This window comes from Rhinatrema bivittatum, chromosome 7, assembly GCF_901001135.1.
Source record: "Rhinatrema bivittatum chromosome 7, aRhiBiv1.1, whole genome shotgun sequence".
Lineage (NCBI taxonomy): Eukaryota > Metazoa > Chordata > Amphibia > Gymnophiona > Rhinatrematidae > Rhinatrema > Rhinatrema bivittatum.
This window is the reverse complement of record NC_042621.1, coordinates 276,398,440-276,423,283: the sequence shown is the minus strand read 5'-3', so window position 1 is coordinate 276,423,283 and position 24,844 is coordinate 276,398,440. Positions and strand designations below refer to the sequence as shown.

General features: G+C 43.7%; 1 protein-coding gene across 2 annotated transcripts in view; it reads left to right on the top strand.

Annotated features, from left to right (window-relative positions):
- NT5C2 (5'-nucleotidase, cytosolic II) overlaps positions 1-24,844 on the top strand; it is a 284,978-nt gene that overhangs the window by 40,858 nt on the left and 219,276 nt on the right. For both annotated transcript variants that reach the window (XM_029610287.1, XM_029610290.1), the window contains one exon: positions 13,413-13,486. In XM_029610287.1, the coding sequence (XP_029466147.1) occupies positions 13,413-13,486 (74 nt within the window). The remainder of the gene's footprint in view (positions 1-13,412; positions 13,487-24,844) is intronic.

Here is a 24,844-nt window from a genome sequence, read left to right as displayed (position 1 = left end):
CTACTCCATCGGAAGAAATGCTCCAGTGTTTGAAGGTGGGCCGTCACCCTATAATTAGCTGGGATGGAAGTTAAATAATGCCGTAATTGCATATACCCAAATAAATGGGTGCCTGGCAGCCCATGTTCCTCCTGAAGTTCTGCAAAAGAAAAGGGGACCCCAGAAGGATGCACCACGTGACCCAGCATGATAATACCAGCTGTCCGCCAATCGCGAAACACTCGCGACTGTGAGCCCGGTGTAAAGTGAGGGTTTCCAATAATAGGCAGTAAAAACGCGGAACACACCGGGATCCCTAGCTTCCGTGTCAAGTAACGCCAGGCATGTCTTAGAGGGGCAATCAGCGGGTCTCGGCGAACCGACTCAGTGAGGTCTCCATTGGGGCACATGAGTAGGAAGCATAAATCCAAGGGCTCCATCAATGTCTGTTCCGCCAGCCTCAGTATAAAATTTGAGTCCCCAGAGACCCAATCGCGATCCAATCGCAGGTTAGCAGCGACAGCGTAGCGTTGCAGGTCCGGGACTCCCATCCCACCCCTTCCCCACCGTAGTTGCAACCAGCGCAAGGGAATGCGTGCTTTTTTCCCCCTCCATATAAACCTACGTATCAATGCCTCAAGGGTCCCCACGTCCTGCCTTTTAATACAGAAGGGGAAATTTTGCAAAATGTATAACCATTTAGGCAAAATAATAAGCTTGAAGAGATTAATGCGCCCTCCGAGAGACAGAGGGAGCCCCCTCCAGTGCTCCAATCTATCCCTCGTGACCTGCAGAAGACGGGTGATATTAAGAGAATAGACAGCATTCAGGTCCGATGAAAGTGAAACACCCAAATATTTTAACGCAGCTCCCGCCCACTGTAAGGGAAATGATCCCGTCCAACCCTCTTTCAGAGTAGACGGGAAGCCCAAAGCTTCTGATTTATCCCAATTTATGCTTAGACCGGAGAATTCCCCAAATGCATGAATTAAGCTCAGAAGGGCCGGCAGGGAACGCTCCGGCGAAGTGAGAAAAACCAAGATGTCGTCCGCAAAAGCGGCATATTTAAAGATCTCTCGGCTCGAGTGAGAATAAAATTGTATTCCTCGAATAATAGGGGTCGCCTGCAATGCCAAGAGCAAGGGTTCAATGGTTAGCAAAAATAGCAGAGGGGACAAAGGACAGCCCTGGCGGGTTCCACGCTCCACAGAAATAGGGGGGGACAGCACCCCGTTTACATATATCCTTGCCTGAGGATCTGAGTAGAGTAATTGAATCGCCTGAAAAAAGAAACCCTGAAATCCCATTTCAGTAAGCAATTGAAACAACAAGCCCCACTCGACCCGGTCAAAAGCCTTTTCGGCATCTAGACTGACCACCAAAAAGGGGATCGCTGTCCGTTTACACAGGGCCATCGCCACCGCCACCTTCCTGATGTTCGCAATGGCCTGCCGTCCCTTAACAAACCCCACCTGGCCCGGCTGGATTAATGCGGGTAATATCGTGCCCAAACGATCCGCCAAAACTTTCGCCAGAACTTTAAGGTCTACGTTCAGTAAGGAAATGGGTCTATATGCCGCCAGTTCCAGGGGGTCCTTCCCTGGCTTTGGAATCAATGTCACATGCGCGGTATTACCAAAAGGGGGAAAAGAACCCCTCTGAATTAGTTCAGTGAAGACCAGAGGTAGAAGCTCCACCAAGGGGTCAATTAAACATTGATAAAATTCCGAACTAAATCCATCAGGCCCAGGCGCCTTCAAGGGTTTCGCGTATTGAATAACTTTACGCACTTCCGCGCCCTGTATTGGTTCATTTAGCCATCGTTGTTGCGCCACCGTGATCGAGGGAAGCTTTACTCGGGCAGAAAATTCGTCCCATTTATCCTGAGACCACCCCCCTGAGCTATACAGCTCTGTATAAAATTGCTGGAAGGAGGCCAAAACATCCTGGGTATTGTTAACTATGCGGCCAGTCGCCGTACGGACTGCTGCCACATGACGTGCTCCCCCCACTGAACGGACCAAGTTCGCTAACAATTTCCCGGACTTGTTACCAAACTGGAATAACCTGTAACGGTAATAAAGAATACTTTTTGCTGCTCTTTGGTGCAGCAACGAGTTAATTTCCGTTTGCAAAGAGATGTAAGCTGCGCGTGTTTGCACAGATGGGTGGGCAACCAATTCCCTCTTGGCTTTGTGCAATTGAGCACTAAGGGATAAAAGACGTCTATCCTTGGATTTCCTCCAGTGTGCAACATAAGAGATAATTTCACCCCGTAATACAGCCTTGGCCGCATTCCAAAAAAGAACCGGGTCGTCCAGATGTTGCTGATTCAAGGTGGCGTAAGCCTCCCATCGCTCTCGGATATAAGCCTTAAAGGAAGAATCCTGCGCTAAGAAGTAGGGATATCGCCAAATTCGCCCCGCTGGCATCTCAGGTTTGGCCTTTAATTGAATCCAGATGGGGGCGTGATCCGAAATAATAACGTCACCAATCTCTGCAACAGTGACTTGAGAAAAATAGGACGCACTGACATAAAAGTAATCGATGCGGGTTTGGGTCGCGTGCGCTCTGGCTATGTGGGAAAACCCCCTTTCGAAGGGATGAAGAGTCCTCCAAGAGTCTACTAAATGTACATTATCCTCAAGAGATTGTAGATGCTTATTAAACTGCCCGGTATGTGGTCCCACAGAAAGTCTATCCCAATTCGGGTCCCGCAACGCATTGAAATCCCCCCCTACCACCAGGTTCTTGTCCAAATAGGGAAGGAGCTTATGTTGTAGGGATTGATAGAATGCTTTTTGCTGGGTGTTAGGGGCATAAACACAGCAAACCACTATGGGGGTCGTATTAATTTCCGCCTCCAAGATTAAATAACGACCATTAGGGTCCCGAATCTCTTTAAATACCTGCCAAGGGAGGTTCTTTTTGATTAGAATTGCCACCCCTGCCGATTTGGAGGTCCCGGAGGCAAAATGGACCGCTCCCACCCAACCCTGTCGCAACTTGGAATGCTCGGCATCCGTAAGATGGGTTTCTTGTAGGAAAGCAAGATCTGCTGATCTGCGTTTTAGGGCCTGCAAAATTTTATATCTTTTAATTGGGGAGTGGATACCACAAACATTCCAGGAGAGGAACATAGGCCCTGCATTAGCCATTATCTAGAGTAAAAATCCTGATCACAACCAAAAAATTACAGGAAATGCAAGGAGAGGGCCGTCCCAGCAATAGCCCTCTCCATAACCATCCACATTCTCCCACCCCGAGAGTGTTAGCCTTAAAACACCCCTCACGCGAGTCACCCTGAAGAAGATACACAGCCGTCTTCTGGTCAGAAACTACCCCCTCCCCATCCCCCCCTACACCCACTTTCCCCATTTCAATATTAACAAATTCCCTACAACGAGATCACTCCAGACACTACCAGCCCCCCCCCCCTCCCCAACCCCCCGCAATCTAGGTACCTTATCGCCTAGCTAAGTATTTCTCCCCCTCCGCCAGGTCTCCTGTCCCTGCACTCCAAGGTACTCTGTCAGCCTTAACTAATGTGTCTAAACAGGAAACACGGGTATCATCTAACCCAATCTACCCCCGAACATTAAAAGGGTACAAAGCATCCAGAAATGTTAAACATCTCCCCCCTCATTAACCAGACACTCATATAATATTGCGAACAACCCCCCCTCCCAAACCTTACAGCATTGAGATATAAGGCAATAACCATAACAAGGGCTAACCAGGAAAAAAAAACAAAACAAGGACCAAAAACCTTTGAAAATGCCCTGAACATGAACTTTATGGTCCGTTGCGATGCTAACGAGACCGTAGGCCTGCGTCCATACTCCGAAATCCATGCGCCGAAAACTGCTCTCCCGACATTAGGCTGACGGCTACGATGATCTCTTCTGACATCCACTGTCCTCTGCCCCTCTGAAAACGCCAGACTTGCATTGATCTCGGCTGCTGATGGCCAGCACGGCACGGCAGGTTCGAGACGCCACTCCCTTCCGCACGAGTTGCAGGTCCTCTGCCGCATACAACCCCTTCCAAAATTCCCTTCAGCGGCTGAAGCAGGGGGGAACATGCGGATGCCAGCTGACAACCCGCGCTTTGGCCGGCCTCCGTATCGCCCGAGCAACTCAGGCAGCCGTACTCAGTCAGAGAAGCAGATCCTACACATACGCAACAGTTTTATTTTTCCCGTATTTTTTTTTTTTTCCTTTTGTTTTTTTTTTAAAACTCCAACACATGTCCGGCTGTGGCTAGGAGGCACAGAAGCCCCCAGTCAACGATTTGTTCTATTTCCCCCTTGTCTCTTCCTCTCCGTGTCAGAAGCCTTGCCAGCCAGCGACCATCAGCACCCGACATGCCACGTGGCGGCGGCCATCTTGCACACGCGGCCATCAGCGCTGACTCGCCTCTGGCCGAACCGAGGGGCTTCCCGAAGAACCGGTGATGGAAGCAACAAAGGCCTTCAGCTCCCCAGCGCTTGTAAACCATCGTGGGCCGGTAGGTGTAACAACTCTGACCCGGGCTGGGTAAACAATCATAGCGCGGTGTCCCAGATTGTGCAGCTGTGCACACATTGGCGAAAGTGCCCTCCTCTGGGCGGACAATGCCGCCGAGAAATCCTGAAAAATGAGGACTTTATGACCTTCATACCTCAACTCCTTGCCACCTCTCACAGCCCGCAGGATTTCCTCTTTGTGCCCATAATTGAGAATTTTTGCGATGACTACCCGAGGCTTATCTGCCTGGGATTTGGCCGGTCCCAGTCTGTGTGCTCTCTCCACTCGCAGAGGTCCTCTCGTCAAATTTAGGCCAAGTTCTTTCATAAGCCATGATTCCAGCCACTGAGGCAGCCCTTGTTCCTTTAAAGATTCTGGAAGTCCCACCAATCTAAGATTTGATCTGCGGGATCTATTTTCAAGGTCCTCCAGGCGGTCTGTGTGCAATGCCATCATTTTCTTTAATGCTGTCACCTCCGCTTGTGTAGTGTGAAGGCCATCTTCAGCTTCAGAAATTCTGTGTTCCATCTCCCCAAAACGGGTCTCATAACCAGCAATGGAGGAGGTTAATTCCCCTATTTGATGGGATAGCTTCTTAAATTCGGGCTCCAACGCCTCCACCACCGCCGCTCTAAGATCAGCCCAGTTGCCAGGGACAGGTGAATCAGGCAGGCCCGGGTCATCCTCTGGCTGCATGTCGGTAGGCCGCCCTTTATCTTTTTCCTTATCTTTCTCTTTCCTTGCTGTCCGGGTTGACATTATGGGCTCCACACACACCAGCGTCAATGGCCTCCGGGATCTTACGTTCAGGGTGCTATTTTAGTATGCAGGATTTGTAGGATGGGGCTGGATAGGAGGAATGAGAGCCAGAGAAGGAAAGCTACATCCGCTCTCCTTCACAGCGTCACGTGATCTCCTCCCAGGAATGTTAAACATGTACCTCAGAATTAATAAACTTATTTTCAATATATGTTAATACTGTGTAATTAAAAAGTGCTGTCTTAATATAATTTCTAGTTTTTGTTTTCATATGGGTGGGGTTTTTAAAAATTGTATATTTTTCACTGATTTGATAAAAGCCTTATAGAAGTGATAATGGTTCCTGGTATCGGTGCTGGTTTATTTATTTAGTTAAAGGTTTTTATATACCATGTGTATTGGAACAACCATGCTAAGCAGTGTACATTAAAACACACAATATAATAGAAACATAGAAATGACGGCAGAAAAGGAACAAATGATCCACTTGGTTTGCCCAGTAAGCTTATGCCAGTAACTGCTGCACTGTGTAGGTTACCCTCATTCTTATCAGTTTCCCAGACCGTAAAAGTCAACGCCCTCAGATGCTGGCTGAATCCAATTTTCCCCTAACTCCTGCCGTGGAAGCAGAGAGCAATGATGGACCTGCATAAAAAATCTCAGGCTTAATGATTAAGGGTAGTAAAAGCCACCTTAGCAAGTTACCCCCATATTTATTTGTTCCCCAAACCGTAAATGTCAGGGCCCTGGTTGGTTGCTGTCTGAATCCAGTTCCCCTTATCCCACTATCGTTGAAGCGGAGAGCAATGAAGGAGTTGCATTAAGCCTTGATACTGTTATTTGTTAAGGGTGTTAACTGACACACCAGAAAGTTACCCCCATGTACTCTTTTATTTAATTCCATCCTCTAGCCTTTAGGAATCCATAGTGTTTATCCCATGTCCTTTGAATTCCTTCACTGTTTTCATCTTCACCATCTCCTCCAGAAGGGCATTCCAGGCATTCACCACAGTCTCCATGAAAAAAGATTTCCTGACATTGAAGTTTCATTTCATGACTTCTAGTTCTATTCATTTCTTTCTAACGGAAAAGGTTTGATGATTGTGCATCATTAAAACCTTTCAGGTATTTGAAAGTCTGTATCATTTCTTCCCTACACCTCCTGGGCTAGATTTTAAAAGCCCTGCACGCGCGCAAATCCTGCCGGATTTACGCGCGCAGGGCACTCGAGCGCCTATTTTGCATAGGCCACCGGCGCGCTCAAGTCCCAGGGCTTTGTAAAAGGGGGGTGTCCGGGGGCATGGCAATGGTTCGGGGGTGGGCCGGGAGGGCGGTCCCGAGTCCCCCGGCACTGCAGCCTGTGCCGGGGGATGCCGAGGCGGTGCGCGCAAGTTACGCCTGCTTCAAGGAGTAACTTGCACAACAAAGATAGGGGTTTGGGGGATTTAGGTAGGGCTGGGGGGTGGGTTAGATAGGGGAAGGGAGGGGGAAGGTGGGGGGACTCGGAGGGAATGGAGGCAGGCTGCGCGGCTCGGCGCGTGCAGGCTGCCGATTTTGCGCAGCCTTGCGTGCGCCAACCCTGGATTTTATAAGATATGCGTGGCTACGCGCATATCTTATAAAATCCAGCATACTTTTGTTCGTGCGCGCGTACTTATTTAAGATCTACCTCTCTGTCTTCTAGGGTATACATATTCATATTCTTCAGCCTCTCCTCATATGTCTTCCAATGCTGATCCCTCACCAATTTGGTCGCTCTTCTTTGGTCCGCCTCTATCCTGTCTTTATCCTTTTTGCAATACAAGCACCAGTACTGAACACAGTACTCCAGGAGAGACCTTACCAAGGACTTGTACAAGGGCATTATTTTTCTTACTGGTTATTCCTCTCTCTATGTAGCCAGCATTCTTTAGCTATCACCTTGACACATTGCTTCGCTGACTTCAGATCACCAGACACTGTCACACCAAGGTCCCTCTCCCAATCTGTGCACTCTAGTCTTTCACCGCCCATCACATACATCTCTTTTGGATTGCCAAACCCCACATGCATGACTCTACACTTCTTGTCATTGAATCCCAGCTGCCAAATCTTCACTCTTCAAGCTTTCTTAAATCACTTTTTGTTCTCTCTGCTCCTTCAGGCATGTCTACTCTGTTGCAGATCTTAGTATCTTCAAATAGATTTTGTTCATGAGTCTCCTATGTGGGACCATATCAAAAGCTTTACTAAAATCCAAGTAAATCACATCCAGAGTTCTTCTCTGATCAAATTCTCTAGTCACCCAATCAAAATTTTCAATCACATTCATCTGACAGGACCTGGCCTCGGGTCGAGCAACCCACTGGATTGCATAGAGCTAATTATCCTTTCCTTCAGATTCTCCATTAATTTTCCCACTGAGGCTAACTGGCTTGTAGTTTCCAGCCTTCTTTCTGCTCCCACTCTTGTGAAGTGAGATGACCACCGCTCTTCTCCAATCTTGTGGCATCCCTCCCATTACCAAGGATCTATTGAATAGGTCCTTCAGCAGACCCACCAGCCATCTCTGGGTGCTCTCAGTATCCTGGGGTATATCTCATCCGGCCCCATGGCCTTGTTCACTTTCAGTTTTCCTAATTCTTCTCATAAATTCTCTTCTGAAAACGGAGTATTGTATATTCCATCCCCATCCATAGTCAACTGTTGACTGTCCTTCTCCAGGATCTTCTTTAGTGAACACTGAACTAAAGTATTTGTTTAATATTTTGGCCATTTCTTCATCTCTCTCCACATACTGATCTTTGTCACCTTTCAATTTCACTATACCACTTCGGACCTTTCTTTGATATATCTGAAAAATGTTTTGTCACCTTGCTTTAGCTCTTTGACAATCCTTTCTTCTGCCTGACTTTTTTCTTGATTTTTCTTAGTCTCCCTCAGTTTCACCAGATATTCTTCCCAGTGTTTCCTCTGTTTAGGATCCTTTATTTCTTGAACACTGCTTCTTTTTTACCTTTATTTTATCAGCCATGTCCTCTGAGAACCAGATCTGTTTCTTATTTCTTTTACTTTTATTTACTTTTCTCACATATAGATTTGATGCCTTTGTAATTGCTCCTTATAGTTTGGCCCATTGTTCCACCTCTCTTATTTTCTCCCAGTCTTCTAGTTCTGTCTCCAGCTATGTCCTCATTTTGACAAAGTCCCAAACTCCATATTTTTGAAATTCAAAACTTGGGCTTTGTGTGACCTCTCTGTATGCTACTTGTAATATCAAACCATACAATTTATCACTGGTGCTCAGGTGGGCACCCACCTTGACATTAGAGACATTATCCCTGTTAGTGAGCACTAGGTTGAGTAGAACTCCCTCCCTCATGGGTTCCATTACCATTTGTTTGAACAGAGCTCCTTGAAGGGCATCCACACTGTCTCTACTTCTAGTAGATTCGGCAGAAGAGATTCTCCAGTCTACATCCGGCAGATTAATATCTCCAACAATCAACACTTGTCCCTTCTTTTCCACCTTTTGGATGTCTTAAACCAGATCTGTCTAGTTCTTCCATTTGAGTTGGAGGCCTGTAAACCACTCCAGTAAAAATGGACGCACCATCATCTATTTTTTTTTTTTTATTTTTTTTTTATTGCTTTTCAACAAATATAAGCAAGACAAACCTTACTATTAGAAAATAAAAATAACATAGCACTTAAGAAAATAAATTAAAGAAAATAATTATCCAGGAAATATACATTTTTCCATCAATAAACATTATTAGGGGGGGGGGGGCAAACTTAAAGGAGATATGCTGTAATACATAGAAACAAGCTTAATGTGCTAGATATTACCAGGAGAAAAAGTTATAATGCTCCTGGAATTAATAAAGGATTTGAGCTGTTCAGGCAGGAAAAAAACATAACATTCATTCTGGGACCTAATAATACACTTATATGGGTATCTTAGTATGAAGGAAAATCCTAAATAAACTATCTGTGTCCTCAATGCAAGGAAATTTCTTCTTCTTTGAGTAGCACAAGCAAAATCCGGATAAATTCGAACTAAGGATCCATAAAATGGCACCGATATGTTCATAAAGTATTTTCTTATAACTTCACTTAGTTCTTGCTCAGAAACAAATGACACTAGAAGAGTAGCATGCTCATAAATATCAGCCGTAGAGTTTTCCAGAAATTGAGTCAGATTTTCTAGCGTCTCAAGACAGTTTTCCGAAGAAACTTTATCTTTAGAAGAAACAGGAAGAAAAAATATCTTGCTTATGCAAAGAGTTTTTTCATCTTCAAGTTTAAGTATTTCAAGGAAGTATTTTTTTAAGGTAACATAGGGGATCTCCCCCACTACTTTGGGAAAATTCAGAAACCATAGATTTAAATGCCTTGTATAATTCTCCAAATTTTCTAGCCTACGAGAGACACTAGTAAGATCTTTAATCAATTTCACATTACAGTCTTGAGTTTTCTGCACAGATGTCTTGACAGATTACACCCGGGGTTTAAACTCATTTAATTGAGCCTCAAATGATTCAAATTTAGTATTAAGATTCTCCAGTCTAGTATTATGGTCTCGCTGAGAGCAGCCAAATCCAGCTACCTAGGTCCCAAAGTGTATCTAGTGTGAATATTGCTGGCTTGGGTGGCAGTTGAAACTGAAAAGACTCACCCACATTCCCAGATGAAGAAACCTCCACTGGTTGGGTTCTCCCCAAATCAGGTGTGCCTCTCTCGCTAACTTCCAGCACTTCCACTAGGGGTCGATGTAGTTGGGAACACTTCCATTTCTAAAAGACCAGGAACCTCCGAAGAACTCACAGGGAGTGAGAGGGCCAGAGGCATTCCTCCACTCTGGTCCCCCCCCTTGCCGGAGTCGCAGAGATCATGTCATCACTCTGCTTCGCAGCAGAGAGAGAGAGGTCGGGACGAGTCGATACCAGCAAGCAGCGAGGATCCGGGGGGCTCAAGGTAACTTCCCCCAACGAAACTGATGCACTGATGCTCCCTCATCAGTTATTGAAGCGGGGGCACTCACCCCCTTATCGGTTGCTTTGCCAGGTGCATAGGTGGTAATCAAACGCTGCCCTGTAGGGAGTGCTAAGTCGGGGGGGGGGGGGGGTAGACTCGCACTTTCCCTTTTCTTTTAGGAGGCATTTGGCAGAAACTCTTCTGTAAATGGAGAGTGGTAAGCAGTAACCTGGTTCATGCCACCATCTTGTCCCCCCCCCCCCCCCCCCCACCATCTATTTTTTTTTTTTTTTAAGGATGCTCCATAATGCTGCTGCTTTACCCCACATTCTTTGCAGTTCAGTTGCTTAGATATTGTTTTTGACATAAAGAGCTGCTACTGGGGACTGGGAGAGGAGAGAGGAGGCTCTGACCAGCTGATCCAGGAGAGTAATTCGATCTGCCTCGACAGAGCTTCAGCTGTGGACAGCCCAAAGCACCCTGACGTCATCACCCCGGGACGCTAGAGGGGCCTTCTTAATTGGCCCAGCAGTGGTGCGCAGACTGGGATTGGGAGAGGAGAGAGAGGAGGCTCCGACCAGCTGATCCGGGAGAGTAATTCCATCTACCCCGACGGAGCTTCAGCATTGGACAGCCCAGAGCACCCTGACGTCATCACCCCGGGATGCTAGAGGGGCCTTCTTAATTGGCCCTGCAGTGTCTCGTCGCCGAAGCTACATGCAACAAAGGGGTGCGTGGCTTTATCCAAATTGGGAATTTCTAACTGCTGCTGCTGCCTATTTTAAAGTCTCCTTCAAGTAAGTCCCCTCTCTCTCTCTCCTTTTCTTATTTTTACTGTGTAGCAACTCATTGAATCGTATGGGGAAGAAGAGAAAAGGGACTGTTTGTGTTTTTCCCTTCCAACCCTGCAGTTCCTTCTCCTTCTGTGTCCCAGCCGACTATCAACGGGTTCTTACAGCCTTTGGGGACCAGTATACCATCAGGGATGCCTCAGACTGGCTTGGGAGCTACTGTTGCCTCTATTTCGGGGAATTCCACCTCCCTTAGCCCTGACTTCCACCTATCACCTAAACTGGATTCTATGCCTTTAACAGGTTCACAGGAGAATTACCTACAGCCTTCTAGTGCTCTTTAGGCTTCTCCTGTGGTGGAGAACCTGCTATATTGGACTCTCAAGTTATGACAGATGTTCCTAATTCTTTGACGGCATCTGCTCCTGGTACTTTTTCTAATCTTCTTGAGATTCCAGCGCAGATCACCATTGAAACAGTTTGGACTGCTATCAAGGGACTAGAGATTTCTCTTGGGTCAAAAATTAAAAATATTTCTACATTTGTTGGCTCTATTCAACCTCAGGGTTTGGGGCATGATGTAGTTAAGAAAAACATAGAACGTATTGCTAATTTGGAAAAGCAATGTGAATCATTAGGAAAATGTGATACAGCTCTGATTAAAGGGCAAGAATTTAATCAACGTAGGTTAGAAATATTGGAAAATAATTCAAGAAGATTGAATTTAAGAATTCTAAACTTCTCTAAGTCATCTAATATCTCACCTATTGAAATGCTAAGGACTATTTTACTAAGGCTTTTTATATTTCCTCTAGATCTGTTGAACCTTTGAGTAATCTCCACACAACCTAATGTACTAGATCATTTAACTGCTATGCTTCAGGATTCTCAAGTCGATATTGAGGGTTTTACCACATTATTGGTGGTATTTGCCCTGGAACCTGATATAATTTGGACCATGAAAATGTTTTTTCGTGCCTCAAACAAAATGTTTTATGGCCAACAGTTTATAATATTTCCAGATCTAGCAAAAACCACCCAGCTGAGATGGAAAGAAAAAAACAGTGAGTGCTAGATATAGGTGCCACTTTTCTCCTTCAATATCCGTGTAAATGTTTAGTTAAATTAGGCATTCTTAAATATGTGTTTTGGTCCAGATCAGTTAGAAGGTTTTTTTGCAAAATAGAGAAAGACCCATATCTATTTCCTCTTAATATTGTTAAGTCCAAGATTTAGCAGATTTATAAGATATTCTGCTCATATTTCCTTTTGTATATTCAGTTTTAATACAGTCCCCTATTAGTAGTCTTATTAGAACAATTGCCTATATTACTTCTTTGTATTTAATTTGTTTTTTCTTCTTGTTTGTTCGATATTTCTTGCACGTCAAGTTTTTTGACTAAGAATTCTGAAAAAATCATGAAAATAAAGAATTAAAAAAATAAAATAAAATAAAGAGCTGCTACTCCCCCCCCCCCCCCCTTTTCTGTCCTCTCTGTCCTTCCTTAATTACAGCCCTGTTCGGCCGTATCTCAGTCATGAGAATAGGTGAACCCAGGTCTCTGTAACAGCAACTATGTCCAAGTCCACTTTCACCATTAAGGCCTGCAGGTCTGGGATTTTATTGCCCAGACTGAGTATTTGTATCTTGTAGATATCAGCCTTTTTAAAATTAACAAACACAGCTACTAAATATAGATTAGCAATATCAAAACTTGGGAAAATAGAGATTTCAAAGCATGTAATATAGAAATTCAGAAGAATATCACCAAGAAAGCAATCTATAATATGGCTAACTTTAAATTTTCAACTTAAGTCGTTACAAGAACAGGTAGCAATGTATCTGCTTACAATCAAATATGACTAATACAAATAATAAAATAAAACACACACATTAAAATAAAAACAATAAACAAAGATAAAAATGATAAACACTGAGACCTAGCTCAGGAGAATACCAGTTCAAACTGACTCTGAACTTAAATGTTGAAGCAAAGCAGAAAATGGAATGAAAAATACAAGTAAAATATATTCTTTGTTTACAAAACAGAATTTTTGTAATAATACTTATGATTATCAATCCAGTATCAATTTAGTGGAGCAGTGATATGTGCATAGGAAATTGTAAATAATTTTTTTAACTGTGCAGTTTTGTCTTCAGGCTTATTATATTACGTTTTTAAAATTCAGAGATCTGAAAGACTCACAGGTTTATATAACTCTGCAAGAATATTCAGCACTCATATCTTCGGGCCCTAATCTTCTCTGGTCCTTACCCAAATGATTTTATTGCTTAAATAAGTTTGTTATACAGTAGAGGTGATCTAGTTGATTTCACAAACTAAAACTTACCTGGCAACTTGTATTACATTGTAAAGCTGATCACTTGTGTGAATTTTCCCCATTTGTTCTCATGTAGGGTCTTTGTGAACAGAAGCTTAGCCATGGAAAAGATCAAATGTTTTGGTTTTGATATGGATTACACACTTGCTGGTGAGTACATCAATAATTAGACGGAATTCTTTATAGTATGTTAATGATTTTGTGGCCTAGTACTTAACACCACTCATATTAAACCTGGATACTGAAATTTAAATTCTATTTTGTCCACTTATTAAGTTATGTTGAACATGTTACATAGTCTACCCTTAACCTTTGCCTAGTAACACACTCTGTAACAAGATCTGTGTGCCCTATTGCTCAGAATGTAGTTTAGACTAGTAGTTCAAACTAAAAATTGCATCATAATAGTTCTGTCCTGCTGCCTCTTCCTTATGTTGAGTTCTTTCCTGCTCTAGTTTCTGTAGCTTCCAAATAGGGAAAGAGTACAGCATCAACTCTCACAGGACTTGAGGGGAGGGAGGGAAAGTGACAGTTATTACCCTTGACAGAAAGCATGGGGAATGACCCGCACGGAGTGGCAATTATTATATCAGTATCCTGGAAGATCTGAGGGTACTATCTGGGAACCAAGTCTGCAAATTATATAATTGTAAGTAAGGCCACTGTAGAACTGATTTTTCTGTAGTTGGCATTTAAATATAACTTTGCAAGTCTGCTCTTTTTTAAGAATGAAAATTTTTTCTCAGAAACAGACCTTTTTTTTTTTTTTTTTTTTTCTTGCCCAAAAATAGTTACAAACCATAGCACTATATAGTAGCTTACCATAGTCAAGTAGATAGCAAATTGATCTCTAGTCATCCATTGATGTCTTGTTACGTGATAGGCCTATGGCATGTCAAGCCCCTGGTACAAAAGCCACTTGTTTTGTGGGAGCTGAATGTGGTCCTTTCCCAACTTATGAATCTTCCCGTTGAGTCGTTTGAATCAACTTCTCTAAAGTACTTGACATGGAAGGGTGGTGGTGTTCGAGGCAGTGACCAACTAGGAGAGGCAATGAACTCCAAGGTGCTATTCACTATCCTACATACATGGAATTCTTCCACAGCAGGATGGTTATCCATACTTGCCCAAAGTTTCTGCCAAAGGTTGTCTCTGTTTTCCATATCAGTTAAGTCATCATATTTCCCAAATTCTTTCCTAGACCCCATGCGCATAAAGGCATAAAAGCTCTACATATTCTGGACTGCAAACTGAACTTTAGTATATTACAAGAAATGTACTCGGCCACATTGTAAAACTTCCCACCTTTTTGCCTCATATGATCTCAACAGACTAGGCATAGTGGTCGCCAAGCATACCTTATCTAACTGGCCAGCTTAGTGCATTCACCACTGCTACACCTTAGCAGGACTGCAAATCATAGACTCTGTAAAGGCTCAAGTGAGAGCCATGTCTGCTGCTGTTGCTCATCTTCGAGAAGTACCTATTGAAGATATCTACAAAACTGCAAATTAATCTTCCGTTTATATCTTTACATGTCACTAATATCTTGATAACCTCTCAAAGACTGATAGTAAACTTGGATAAGCACTTTTGCAAAATATGGTGTCGCAGTAATCTACTCTTCACATGTGGGCTGGGTTGCTTACTTAGTAAATGCTCTGCTACAACTCTCAGCTTAGGACTCCCCACATGTAATGGCTAATTCAGTTTGCTTATCAATGGAAAAAGTAAGTTTGCTTACTGTAAACATTTTCCGTAGATAGAATGAATTAGCCATAGAATAGCCACCTGCTTCCCTGGAGAGTTGACGACCTAGCTAGGTTAGCTCTGGTATACACCAAGGAGACACACGAAGCAGTTCCCACGCGGGAACTCCCATACATGCCCAGTATTTAATCAATTTGTTTAAAAAGTTTTCTGTTCTGCGAAATCACAACTTATCTGATGTAGAGTACAACAAAATACACATGGTATAAACACAATATTAACAAATTCATATAAAAAATACAATAAAATATAACAGCTTCCAGAGAGGAGTCCGGTGCCACTGGATGTTATCACCTGCATATAGTGGCTATTTCATCCTGTTATCTACAGTAAGCAAACTTGCTTTCTTTGCACTGCACCATCCTGTATGCTAGTGATGATTTATTTATTTATTTATTTATAACTTTTTTATACCGACGTTCCTGTAAAAAGATACAAATCACATCGGTTTACAATGTAACTGCAACATTCGCTCAGGGGCGATACATAGAACAAGAGTGACAATTAACTGTGGAACGGGTCATAACTTACCATACCATAACCTAAAATGTCATCTCTAAACAAATGAGATGATAAATGAGAGAAACAATCGAAACAATGCACTGGACTGTGGAGTAAGAACGGAGTGTCAGCTTGAAAGAGTCAGGCTGAAGTGAGGGAGAATTAAGTGACTGGGAAGGCTTGGCTGAATAGCCATGTTTTAATTTTTTTTTTTTTTAATGTAGCTGGGCAAGGCTCTTGCCTGAGGTCTGGAGGCAAAGCATTCCATTGATGGGGTCCTGCTGTCGATATGGCGCGCTTTCTTAAGGATGTTTTCACTTGGGGGGCATACAGAGTGTCTTTGTAGGCACTTCTGATAGGTCTAGATGAGGTATGTGGTCTTAGTTGTATGTGTGTTGAGAGATGTGAAGTTGTTTCGCTTTGTGTATGATCGTGAGAGAATTCTGGATTTGATGGGTAGCCAGTGGGGGTGATATGTTCCCTTTTTTTGGTATTGGTGAGAATCCTGGCTGCTGAGTTCTGAACCATTTGAAGAGGTTTGATGGAGTTGGCCGGGAGACCGAGAAGAAGGGAATTGCAATAGTCCAATTTCGACAGGATAATGGATTGCAGCACCAATCTGAAGTCCTGGAAGTGAAGGAGTGGTTTTAAGTTTCTGAGGACTTGCAGTTTGAAGAAGCACTCCTTAGTGGTGGTGTTCACAAACTTCTTTAGGTTAAGCTGGTTATCCAGGATCACGCCTAAGTCTCTAACAAAAGGAGAGGTTTTAATGATTGAGTTGGCTGAGTGGGAAGAAGACGGAGAGATGGGAGGTGTGGCGAGGTCTTCTTGAGAGATAAGAATCTCAGTCTTATCGGTGTTCAAGACCAGGTTAAGCGTAGAGAGAAGGTGGTTAATTGCTTGAAGGCAGTTGTTCCAGTGGATAAGAGTTTTTTTGTAGAGATTCTGTGATCGGGATGAGTATTTGGATGTCATCCGCGTACAGATAGTGGGATAGTTTTAGCTTTGTAAGTAGGTGGCAGAGAGGTAGTAGGTAGATGTTGAAGAGTGTAGGTGAAAGGGAAGATCCTTGGGGGACACCCAGGTTGGAGTGGACAGGGGGAGATTCTTTATTGCTAATCCTGAATTTAAAGCACCTGTTGGACAGGAAGGATCTGAACCAACTAAGAGCTAATAGGCAGTGATAATGTGACCCTTAATATTAATCACTGACACTGAATTAATGGTCCCTCCATTGTCACATGTCTGGGAAAGGATCAGTCTCCTTTCAGAAGGCTGTCCTTATTGAATTCTGAAAAGGGATTGGTTCTTTCACTGATGTGTCAGGGAACAGAGCTGCCAGGTAAGGTCTTCTCTGGTACGGGTTCCCTGATGGAGATGGGGGACATAAGGGGCTGGAGAGTTGCATGGCCCAATTTAATTTTCTGGGAGGAGCACCAACAAAGACCTAGAAATACCAGTCAACTTTGTTTTAGAAGGTGAGCCAAACAGACCTGCCAGTGACTTCATTTAAAAGATGAGGGAAGGGAACTGGGAGGACACCTGGACCTGGACCCAGACCATCTGGTCCACTGGGCCAGACTTCATTTTTGTGAGAGGGAGTGATGGTTCGGCATGCTGGGGAGGGAGGGAGCATTTGCTGAGCTAGCTGTGGGAAGTTTAATACCTGCCTCTGAGCGGGCATTAAATTTCCTGCAGTGGTGGTAGACATGCTAGGCAGCTCCCCATTAACAAGCCTCATTTTTAATGGTTTTCTATTTTGTGTTTTAATTATGAATGTTTTATTCTTTCTACGTTGACAAGTAGATACCTCTTAGGCGATTTAAGAAATTTTAATAAAGCGTGGGTTTTTTCAGCACTAAAGCACTTTTTACATACCTGGGCAATGTTAGCACCTCAAAACCTGCACTAAACACTCTGCGTGGCTTATTATGTCTGCCCCAGAAATAGGCCATTGTGGTCCATCCCTTCTATTTCTGGGGTAAATATTCCTCTTATGGATACAGTTACTAGCCTGGAGGTTAAATTAGATGCTCAGTTAAATATGTTTGCTCAGGTTTCAGCAGTGGTGTGTGGGGTGATTTGTGCATATTCAATAAATTTACTAATTGCATCTTTTTCATCTAAATAAGCAATTAGCCACTGTCATTGACACCCTGGTAGGTAGTCATCAGAACATAAGTAATGCTATCTTGGGTTAGACTAAGGTTCATTGAGCCCAGCATCCTGTCTCTGAGAGTGGCCAATCCAGATCGCAAGTACCTAATAGAGTCTATAAAGTAGATCTGTTTCTTGTTACTCCCAGGGACAGCAACAGCTTTCTTTAGTCTGACTAATGGGTTATGGACTTCATCATTTTAGTTTATTACAATTCTCTATATCTGGGTCTACTCTTGAATGCCTCTAATTGCTCCAGAATATCGCCGCCAGACTGTTGGTAGGAAAGTCCTGTGAGAGTTCCACTGCCTCCCCATTGCAGGCACAGTGCAGTATAAGAACATAAGAAACTGCCATGCTGGGTCAGACCAAGGGTCCATCAAGCTCAGCACCCTGTTTCCAACAGAAGCCAAACCAGGCCACAAGAACCTGGCAATTATCTTACTGCAGCTGGTCTGACTTACCTTATCGATTTTACTTGAGCATTATATATACCTAGAAGGACCTTGTGGTCCTCTGAGCTGCAACATTCTTGCAATTCCTGCTTTGTGAGTAGCTAAACTAGTTTCAACCAGGAAAATTGACTTTTTTGCTATATACCTGAAATGTACCACAAACATTTTGGATGGATAATAATTATCTGATGTTCAGAAAGCAGTTAAAGTTGTGGCTTTTTAAGAAGTAGTTACTTTAGGCAGATTTTCTGTAATGGTACTATGAGATGAAGGTAGCAAGGGGAGCCTGGTTCTGTTTAAGAAGGGCATTTGATCAATATGTGTAGGGACTATGGAAAGTTAGGGTTTTTGGTTTAAGTTATGGAGGATGGGGGAATGGTATGGGTTAAGGAGATAAGCTGTTCAGGGGTTCGCGTATGGGGTTGAAATAGCTAAGAGATTTGTGGGGTAGGGCTGTAGGGAGGGGATGGGGTGGAATAGGATTTTAAGGGGTTTTAACATTTTTAAATGTATTTTTCACTGTTATTTTATTTATTTTATTTAGCATTTTTTTATATACCGAGGTAGAGCAGAGTAGCCTTCACTCCGGTTTACAAATTATAACAACATGTTACATAAAACTATTGAAGACATTGAAGAAAAACAACAATTAACAATCTGAGAACTGTCATGTCAAACATATGAACAAGGCAAGATATCCCAAAGGATAAGCACATTGAGTATAAACCAGATAAGATGTGGGGAGCTATCTTGGAGGAGAGACGCGCTGAGAGACCTGTAGCGCGTTTTGGAGCTGCACGGCAGAGAGGGACGCCGGACGGAGGAGCGCCGACCAGACCCCGCCTATCTGACGTCATCAAGGCCCGCTGCCTCTATTTAAACCTGAGGATAGCGGTGAGCAGGCGGGAGCTATCTTGGAGGAGAGACGCGCTGAGAGACCTGTAGCGCGTTTTGGAGCCGCACGGCAGAGAGGGACGCCGGACGGAGGAGCGCCGACCAGACCCCGCCTATCTGACGTCATCAAGGCCCGCTGCCTCTATTTAAACCTGAGGATAGCGGTGAGCAGGCGGGAGCTATCTTGGAGGAGAGACGCGCTGAGAGACCTGTAGCGCGTTTTGGAGCCGCACGGCAGAGAGGGACGCCGGACGGAGGAGCGCCGACCAGACCCCGCCTATCTGACGTCATCAAGGCCCGCTGCCTCTATTTAAACCTGAGGATAGCGGCGCGCAGCCGCCGGCGCGCCGAAGCCGCGCGCCAAAGGGGCGCGCCCCTGGGAGAAACTTTCCGTTTCCCTTTGATTGGGTTTTGATTGTTTTGCCTATTTGAAGAGAAAACTGTGGATGGGAAAAAAGCGGAAGGCCAGGATGGCGATCTCCACTCCAACCCGAGGAGATATTATTGGACCAATGGACCAGCACCTCATAAGGAGGGTAAGTCAGTCCATTAGAGAAGTCATCCCAGATATCTCCTTCTCCTCAGGGGCATCCGTTAGTCCCGCCACAGACCAGTCCCCCAATATATCTTCTGGTAAAGAGGGAATCTGTAAAAATTCTGATCCCCTAAATACGGAATTAACATCTCCGGAATCCAGAGGGCAGATACCAGGAAGGCAGGAGGGGACTTCTGTAATTATTGAGAGGGGAAGTATGCCAGAAGGTAATATGCTTGAAATAAATGATGAAGTAACCCCTCCTGATAACATCACCCTGGTAGATGTATGGAGGGTAGTCACCAAAATGGAAAGAATGCTCTCTCTTTCCATGGCTCAATCCACCACCTGGGCAACGGAAACTAAGAAAACCTTGGAAGACCATAATGAAAGAATTGTACGTTTGGAAAATTTGAGTGATTCAAGTAACTCTCAAATGGCTACATTACAAGTTGCAAGTACCGCGTTTATGAAAGATTCTTTAATAATTTTCAAAAAATTGGAGAGCTTTGAAAACATATTGAAAAAGAAAAATTTAAGGTTTTTGAATTTTCCTTGTAGTAGGTTGTTATCTGCCCAAGAACTTTTTAACAAATATGTAAAAGAAATTTTGGGAATAACAAAGGAATTGATAGTGTCAAAAATGTATTATTTACCTGTGAAAAAAAGAGATGTATCGAACCCTGAAGGAGGGATTGATACTTTGGTACCTATTAGCCCTAATTTGACAGCCTTTCTTGAATCATCAAATGATGATATTCAAATAAGAGCTACTTTGTTAGTAATGTTTAGTTTGGAGAGCGAGAAAAATCTGGTTCTCCAAAATTATTTTAGAAATAAAGAAATCATGTTTTGCGGTCAGAAAATCCAAGTGTTTCCGGACGTTTCCAAGGATACTCAATTGAGGCGGAAACAGTTTTTGAATTTAAGACAGAGAGTGATATCCCTTGGGGCATCCTTCCATCTTAAATTCCCATGTAAGTGTTTAATTGTCTTTCAAAAAAATAAGTTTGTGTTTCTGGAACCACCTCATTTGGAATCTTTTCTTTTAGATAAAGGTGGTTAAGCATGGTAGCCTACCCTCCAAAAGGTGGGAATAACTGGTAGTATAAGTAGGCTTTCTCCTAGTATTTCATGATAGATATGAAAAATTTTCCTTTAATAATCCTTTTTGTAACTCCCCGTTAAGTGGGCTGGATATTGTTTTCACATGATATTTTGGAGGTAATGCATTTATGGTTATGTTTTTGATGATGTGAATCAATATTTTCTTTTTTCTTTTTGCATTGTAAAATGAAGAAGAAACTTTAATAAAATATAAATAAAAAAAAAAAAAAAAAAACCAGATAAGATGTACCAAAGGATAGGTACATTAAATAGACTGAGTTCAAGTATAATGATAAAATAGTCTTAGATATCTGTAGGAAACAGGATGATTAGACAGAGGGGGGAATAAATGACAAAATATGGGAAGCTGTGGGATTAAGTTTTGAGATTGTTGTGCAGGCTGTCAGTATGAGATTGGCAGAGTAGCCAGGCTTTTAGTTCTTTCTTAAAAGATTTTGGGTTTTCTTGGGAGGTGAGGAACTGAGGTAAGGAGTTCCATAGTTTTGGGCCGATGATAGAAATGGCTCTGTTTCTGGTGGACGAGAGTTTAGCATAAGGGAGTGATGGAATCACTAGCTGTAGTTTACTAGTTGATCTTGTTGTGCGTGGAGAGTACTGGATATGAATGATGTCATCAAGTGCGGTTGATATGTTATGTTTTATATTATGATATTACTAATGCATATTGGGGCGGATTTTCAGAGCCCTGTTCGCGTAAATCCGCCCAAAACCGGGCGGATTTACGCGAGCAGGGCCCTGCGCGCCGGGAAGCCTATTTTACATAGGCCTCCCGGCGCGCGCAGAGCCCCGGGACTCGCATAAGTCCCGGGGTTCTCGGAGGGGGGCGTGTCGGGGGGGCGGGCCCAGTCGTCGTGGCGTTCCGGGGGCGTGTCGGCAGCGTTTTGGGGGCGGGTACGGGGGCGTGGCTACGGCCCGGGGGCGTGGCCGCGCCCTCCGTACCCGCCCCCAGGTCGCGGCCCGGCGCGCAGCAGGCCCGCTGGCGCGCGGGGATTTACGTCTCCCTCCGGGAGGCGTAAATCCCCCGACAAAGGTAAGGGGGGGTGTAGACAGGGCCGGGTGGGTGGGTTAGGTAGGGGAAGGGAGGGTAAGGTGAGGGGAGGGCAAAGGAAAGTTCCCTCCGAGGCCGCTCCGATTTCGGAGCGGCCTTGGAGGGAACGGGGGGAGGCAGCGCGGCTCGGCCTGTCTACACCCCCCCCCCGACAAAGGTATCTACTAAAATCCAGCGTACTTTTGCTTGAGTCTGATGCGCAAGCAAAAGTAGGCTGATCGCGCCTCTTTTAAAATCTACCCCATTGTGTATAATTAATTCATATGCTGCTGTAGGCCTATGGGGCATAGACAGGATAATAAATGAAGGCTGCTGTTTTGGTCAAATTGGACAGACCACCTAAGGATAATGTGAAATTGTAGGTTAATGTGGTTTCGACTATTGTTGGTATAGCTCATAAGACCACTAACGTCTTATAGAGAAACCTGCAGTTTTAAAGGATCTCACAAAGACGACAAGGGCAGCAGTCTTGGAAAGGATCCACAAGACTGCTAGGCTCTTATTGCAATCTACTATGCATCTGGTGTATGTCTGAGGTCATAATCAAGTGGTATTGGATGGACTATCCCCTTTCACAACTGTTAGTTTGAGGGCAAACCCAAATGGCCTGAGATTTGCCCTTTGGAGCCCCAAAACCAATGGATATATATTGGACAAACCTCCTAACCCAAAACAAGATGATCAGCTTAAATCCTTCCTGTACAACCTGAAGACACTGACAGGTAATATGCGAGAGCAGTCCGTTTCTAATCCAAAGAACACGTAAGGTGGGAACTAGCACTTTCAACAGCATATGTGGTGAATGCTTTTGCTGCTGACTGACAGAGGGACCAGAGAGACATTCAGGTCAATACAATACTGTGCGCTCAGCTGAGCGCAGTATTTATCCCGCAGTTGGACGCGCATCCACAACCCCTTAAAGCTTATAAGGGGTAAAGTGCTTCCAACCCCCCCCTTCCAAAACTAATAGCGCTCATCAAATGAAAATGCACGTTGATGAGGCGATTAGCTATTTGCCCCAAATACAAAAAAGAAAATGTGCGCCCGATTCGCAGGTGTTAATTTCTGAGCAGCCCAAAAACGTTTACAGAAAAGCAGAAAATGCTGCTTTTCTGTACATCCTCTAGCTTAATATCGTGGCGGTATTAAGTCCGAGGAAACAAAAGGTAAAGGAAAAAAAAAGTGTGCCGGCGATCATGTTAGGAAAAGGGATGTTCAATTAACGAGCGTCCATTTTCCTAACCCGTTGACAGCGACTTCTCCTGGGCTTCTGCTGCTAAGGAGATGCTAGGGGTATGCAGTTTTAGCATGACCCCTCATTAAATATTATATCGCATGGCCAGGAGAGGTGGCTGGGCACGTGTTAGGAAAGCGGGCACTCAACACCGTGCTCCCGTTTTCCACGCGTCTTTGCTGTTTCGGCCTGTAAGCATGTGAAAGTGCGATTCCAGAAGTTTGTAAATCACTGGAGCCAGTAACATCTTAAGAGTTACGCATCTGCTCTTTTGGGAGGAAATTGAACAAATCCCATGTCTAAAAATGCCTAAGAAGACGGCATTTATGAACAGAATGTTTTGTATTGAAATTCTAAAACACTTGGGGCTAGCAAAGATGATAGCCATAGTTCAACTGAAGTCTGCATTGCATCAGGAATGAAATTGGGCAAACTAGATGCTCCTTAACTGTCATCACTTTCTGTGTGAGCATTAACCTCATTCAGTAGTGAAGTTATATAAGCCACTTTTTAAAAGCAATTGAAACAGTTGTCAAATTATTTCTATGAGAAAACAAGATTTGTAAATAAACCAAGATACTGTTGAACCCCTAATTCTGAGTGAAATGTTTGTGATTGTTAATATGGGCTACACATTTTTTAAAATAATCTGAAATACTAGACGAGTAACAGATTTACAACACAATCAGAACATTAAGCATTACTAACCCAGCTATTAATTAAACTAAGAGGTCCATATTCAAAAGTATTTAGCCAGTTTACTCAGAAGTTAGCCAGCTAAATGAATATTTGGGAACATATCCTGCTAAAATCTAGTTGGCTAATAAGTTAGGTGGCTAGATTTTAGCTGGATAAATTAGGGGCATTCCGGGGGCATAACTGAGAGGAGTTGAGCTAGCCAGATAAGTTATCCGGCTAACTCAGAGTTAGCTGGATGACTTAGCCGGCTAAGTCTGGCCGGGCCAAAGAACTGTCCTAAAGTTAGCCGACTATAGTTAGCTGACTAACTTTAAGATGGCCGGCTATATTAAATAGTGCGGCTGCGCTATTGAACATACCTTCAAAGTTAGCTGGTTAAATTTAGCCGGCTAACCTTGCTATCTGCACTATGTCTGAATATGTACCACAAAATGTCTTTGTAGCGTATTCGGACCTGTTGAAGCCTCGAATAGTCCAGGAATACCATGAGTCTTGACCAGTCCAGTTCTGGTGTAAGTATTTATTTACAGAGCTTCACATTTACAGAAACAAAATATTGGCTCACCTTGTGTCAGGTAAAGTTACTCCATACGAATATACTAGGAAGTCCTACCAGCTCTCTGGAGCCCTCCTCAAGCTTACTAGGCCTGGGTTCTTATGGTAGGGTGAAGGGAACCTCCCTTCACCCAGACTCCTTTGCAGCATTCTGCCTTAAGGGCTGGGTTAGAAACCTGAACGGGCTCCTTAAGGTAGAATGAGGGAGTTGTCAGTACACTCCGTCACAGTCTCTTAATTTAACCCTACGAATTAAATAGAATTTCAGCTTAAATTAACTTCAATAATTCTATCTTGAGTTCATTAAAGGTGTATCACTACTATTTCATAAACCCATAGAGTTTTGCAGTCTGCAATAATTCTACATGCATACCTTTGTCACTAATTGCAGTTTTACTATACAAATTCTGGCACAGAAAATGCATAGTTTATTCATTTTTTATAACACACAATGATATTTATTTATTTATTTAACATTTTTCTATACCGACCTTCATGGTTAAATACCATATCAGGATATGGCATACAGTAC